A 4,884-nucleotide genomic window follows, 5' to 3' on the forward strand; every position below is an offset into this window, starting at 1 on the left:
TGAGGCCCTGGGTTCGATTCCTCAGCACCACATAAGCAAAAAAGAAAAAACTGGAAGTGGCGCTGTGGCTCAAGTGGTAGAGCACTAGCCTTGAGCTGAAGAGCTGAGGGACAGCGCCCAGGCCCAGAGTTCAAGCCCCACAACCGGACCAAAAAATTTTTTTTCCCCACATATTCTCTTCATTCGTAATATGTAAAATAGAAGCAGAGAATAAAACAGAGGTCATTAGAGACTAGCAAGGACAGGGTGAAGGAGGTGGATAAGAGGGTAGATAATAGGTACAAAAATAAAGAGTTGAGATGAAAACAGTACCAATCTTCTATAGTACAAAAGGTAATAGTCTATAATCATTAACTACATAGCAATTCAAAATAACAAGAGGAAATGAGGTTGAAAGTTCTTGACACTAACAATAATAATACCTAAAAAGATAATACTAACCACTTTAATTTGATCATTATACCAAATACACATTTGTTAAGTAAGTACAAATACATGACAATTAAAAAATAAAAACTCAGTGGCGCTGTAGCTCAAGTGATAGAGCGCTCGCCTTGAGCTGAAGAGCTGAAGGACAGCGCCCCGGCCCAGAGTTCAAGCCCACGACCGACAAAAAAAACAAAAAACAAAATAAAAAATAGAAACTCCTAATCTTTTTTTTTTTTTTGCCAATCTTCATGCAACCATAGATATATACTATGTGCCAGACCATTGCTTTTTTGGTTGGTTGGGGGGCTTGGGCACTGTCCCTCAACTCTTCAGCTCACAGCAAGTACCCTACCACTTGAGCCACAGCACCATTTCCAGTTTTCTGTTGATTAATTGGAGATAAGAATCTCACGGACTTTCCTGCCTGGCTGGCTTTGAACCGCAATCCTCAGATTTCAGCCTCCTAAGTAGCTAGGATTACAGGTGTGAGCCACCAGGCCCAGCTCTTGTGAGATTTCCAATGCTGTTTTAATTTGACTGTGCAGATATTCAATCTGGTTTTTTTTTTAGCACTTTTAAAGTACAAGTATTTATACATACACACAAATGTATATAAATACATGTGCATATAGGGGTGGGGAGGGGGATGGGAAGGGATGGGAAGTGGAAACAAAGGAGGAGGCTACAATGCTTGATAAGAAATGTACTCATTATCTTGCCCATGTAATTGTAATCCCTCTGTACAGTATTTTCACAATAAAAATAAAAATAAAATACATGTGCATATATACAGTATATATATATTTTTTGTAGGGGAGGGGAAACACAGTACAGGGGCTTGAACTCAGGACCTCTCATATGAAATCTGAGCTGGGCACTGGTGGCTCATGCCTATAATCCTGGCTACTCAGGAGGCTGTTCTCTGAGGATTGTGGTTCAGTCAGACCAGGCAGGAAAGTCTATGAGACTCTCATCTCCAAGAAAACCACTCAGAAAAAGCCAAAAGTGGTACTGTGGCTCAAAAGCTGTAGAATAATCTTGAGGGAAAAAGCTCAGGGACATTGCCCAGGCCCTGAGTTCAAGCCCCAAGACCAACAAAAAACAAAAACTCGGAAGTGGCACTGTGGCTCAAGTGGTAGAGTGCTAGCCTTGAACAGGAAAGTTTAGTACAGTGCCCAGGCTCTGAGGACTAGTACCAAAATAAAAACAAAACAAACAAAAAACAGAACAATAGTTATAAACTTTAGACTTTAAACTGATTAATAATAGTTCACTAATTAGTCTATCAAAATTTTCAGGATCATTTAAGGAGGGAAGCAAAACTGAGTTTAACAGACTATCACCAGGAAGTAACAGTGGGAAATCTATATCAAACATATCAGCTATCCACTCTATAATCTCACAATCATTTAATTATATGCTTATTTGTTAAAGCAAGTCCTTTATGATTTACTTTTTTGTCAAAGTCAGACATAAATTCTGTTCTTTCCTACAACTATCCTTTGTTTCAAGCCATTTTACCAGCAGCTGCCTTAAATCTAGACCAATTTCACCAGATTATAGGGAAGAACTGCTTCCTCACTCATTCTTCAAAGATGTTCTGAAACTGTAAGTTATAAGAAACTGTAGCATAAGGGCTACAGGTGTGGCTCAAATAGTAATGTTTGGCCTAGCAAGTATAGGTTCTGAGTTCAAACCATAATACTGTAAAACAACGATGACAAAAACATAACACATCATCTCAACAAACCAGACAGGTATGGTGGTACACACATGTCATTCCATGTGACAGGCCTAGTAGGATTACAGTCTGATGCTGCATCCCTAGCACCCCCTCGCCCTGGTCAATAAAGTGAGAGACTTTCTGAAACCAAAGCAAAAAGGGCTAGAGCTATAGCTCAAGTAGTAGAGTGCTTGTGTAGAAAGTGCAAGTTGTGAGTTTAAACTCTAGAGGAAAGGAGGTCAGGGGAGGAAACTGTAAGCAACCAGTTCATACTGTTAAGGGAAATAAAAGAGGCTGGAGGAATGGGGTGGGAGGAAGATCAGAGTACCTTGTAAAAATGTACAAAAATGTTATATTGAAACCTACTGAGTCTGGGAAGGTGGCTCAGTAGTAGAGTGCTTGCCTTGCATGCATAAGGACCTGGGTTCGATTCCTCAGCACCACATAAGCAGAAAAAGCTGGAAGTGGCACTGTGGCTCCAGTGGTAGTACTCTAGCTTTGAGCTGAAGAGCTAAGAGGCGGCGCCCAGGCCCAGAGTTCAGGCCCCACGACCAACAAAAGAAAAAAAAAGAAACCCAATGACAAATATAAATCAAGTTTATTTTGCTGTTTCCAAACAAGATTAAATCAAGTATAAATGAGTCAGTTTTATCAGCAACTTGAAAATTAATGAGATCCCAAGAACGTACCATTTAAGGGGTATAAAACATTTGGAAACTTCACATTGAAAATAAAGTGCAGAGTCAAATCTTTTAGTAATGACTTAAGTACCGAATTATTTTTTTTTATAAAAACAAACTCTATTAATTAGAATTGGAACAGAAATCTGTTTTTCAGACAATTAGATTTTCACTGTAACAGATATCTATTTTAACAATACCACTGGACAATTTTGCTAAGCATTTTTCACATTACAGGTACAATATCAACAAAAACAGATAAACATAACTTTTATTAAAAACCTTTCATGTAATTGTATATGCTCCCAAACTTACCTTCTCATTTTTCTTATCTGTCTCTGGTGGTTGCTTTGCTGCTATACTTCGAGTTGTTCGAACAGGTTCCTCTTCAGCCACTTCAACAGTCCGTCCATTTGGCTGCATGAGTAGAAAGAAAACATCACATAACCAAACTGGCTTGGAAGGTAAACCAAAGATTTACACTCAGGAAGCAACATATATTACACCCAGTTTTTACTCTGAAGTCCAAATTAACAAGGTTGTTTTGGTATAGCATATTATCTAAGATTAAAAAAAATATTATCTAAGATTTGTTGGACTATTGTCCCTAATAACAAAGTTCTGTGACATAAAGAATCTATAAACAGAGTTCCATACCACAAATTTTCTGATCTCACTCAGATATTAGTCTCTCTAGCAAAATTAACAAAATAGAGACAATTAAAAGGAGATTTAATCTAGCCCTGATTCACTAGACATGAATTTTGAATAAATGCTCTCTTAAAAGTTTGTGTTATGAAGGCTGGGTGGCTAGTGACTCATGCTTGTAATCCTAGCTATTCAGGAGACTGAGTTCTGAGGATCCCAGTTCAAAGCCAGCCCAGCCAGGAAAGCCTGTGAGACTCTTATCTCCAATAAACCACAGAAAAGTACAAGTGGCGCTGTGGCTCAAGTGGTAGAGTGCTAGCCTTGAGCTGAGAACTGAGGACAGCGCCCAGGCCCAGAGTTCAAGCCCCATGACTGACCAAAAAACAAAAGTTGGTGTTATAATTGATGTCTCTGGTCTCTCCTTGTCACATCACTAGTGGCCACTTATAGGTAGCTCAAACGTCTTATGTTGTTGTATTAGGATTGCTGTACTTTACCTTTAGAAACTGATTTGGTGTATCACAGTAAGTGACAAGTGGTGCAGACATGTCTCTGTAATCCTTCAGTGGGCTCAAAGTGGTAGATCTCTAGCCTTGAACACAAAAACTCAGGGACTGTGCCTAGGCCCTGAGTTCAAGTCCCAGGACTGGCACCCAAAAAAAAAAAGACAACTAATGACCAAAGCCAAGTTCTCCCCTACCTGCCTGCCTCCTTCCTTCCTTCCTCCCTCCCCCGCCCCCAACTCTTCCTTTCTTGTTGATCACTGAGCTTGAATTCAGGGCCCACGCACTGTTCCTGAGCTTTTTTGCTCAAAATTAGTGCTCTACCACTTGAGCCACAGAGCCACTTCTGGTCTTCTAGTGGTTAATTGGAGATAAGACTCTCACAAACTTTTTCCTGCCCTGGCTGGCTCTGAACCACAATCTTCAGATCTCAGCTGCCTGAGTAGCTAAGATTAAAGTGTGAGCTACTAGCACCTGGCCAAATTTTCTTTCTGATGTGTTTTCTATCTTCTATATTGTTTTGCCACTTTCTAATTTATTGCCAATTCTGGGGCTTGAACTCAGAGCCCTGTCCCTGAGCTTCTTTTGCAAAGTCTAGCAGTCTACCACTTGAGCCACAGTGCCACTTCCAGTTTTTCCTGTTTATGTGGAATTGACCCAGTGCTTCACACATACTAGGCAAGCATTCTACCACTAAGCCACATTCCCAGCCCTTGCCACTTTAATATTGCCTCTCTTATCTAGCATTCTGTATTTGTGTACATCTTGGGGGGAAGGGTACGGTATGGAAACAGTCAAGAAATCTCAGAGGAGCTGGGAAGGTGGCTCAGTGGTAGAGCATTTGCCTTGCATGCATGAGGCCCTGGGTTCGATTCCTCAGCACCACATAAGCAAAAAGCCG

The 4,884-nt window shown here is 40.4% G+C and overlaps 1 protein-coding gene across 3 annotated transcripts in view; it reads right to left on the bottom strand.

Moving 5' to 3' along the window:
* Mtdh (metadherin) overlaps positions 1 to 4,884 on the bottom strand; it is a 75,605-nt gene that overhangs the window by 54,021 nt on the left and 16,700 nt on the right. For all 3 annotated transcript variants that reach the window (XM_013012492.1, XM_013012493.1, XM_013012491.1), the window contains exon 2: positions 3,148 to 3,249. In XM_013012492.1, coding sequence (XP_012867946.1) covers positions 3,148 to 3,249 — 102 coding nt within the window. The remainder of the gene's footprint in view (positions 1 to 3,147; positions 3,250 to 4,884) is intronic.

This window comes from Dipodomys ordii, unplaced genomic scaffold (genome assembly GCF_000151885.1).
Source record: "Dipodomys ordii isolate 6190 unplaced genomic scaffold, Dord_2.0 Scaffold17, whole genome shotgun sequence".
Lineage (NCBI taxonomy): Eukaryota > Metazoa > Chordata > Mammalia > Rodentia > Heteromyidae > Dipodomys > Dipodomys ordii.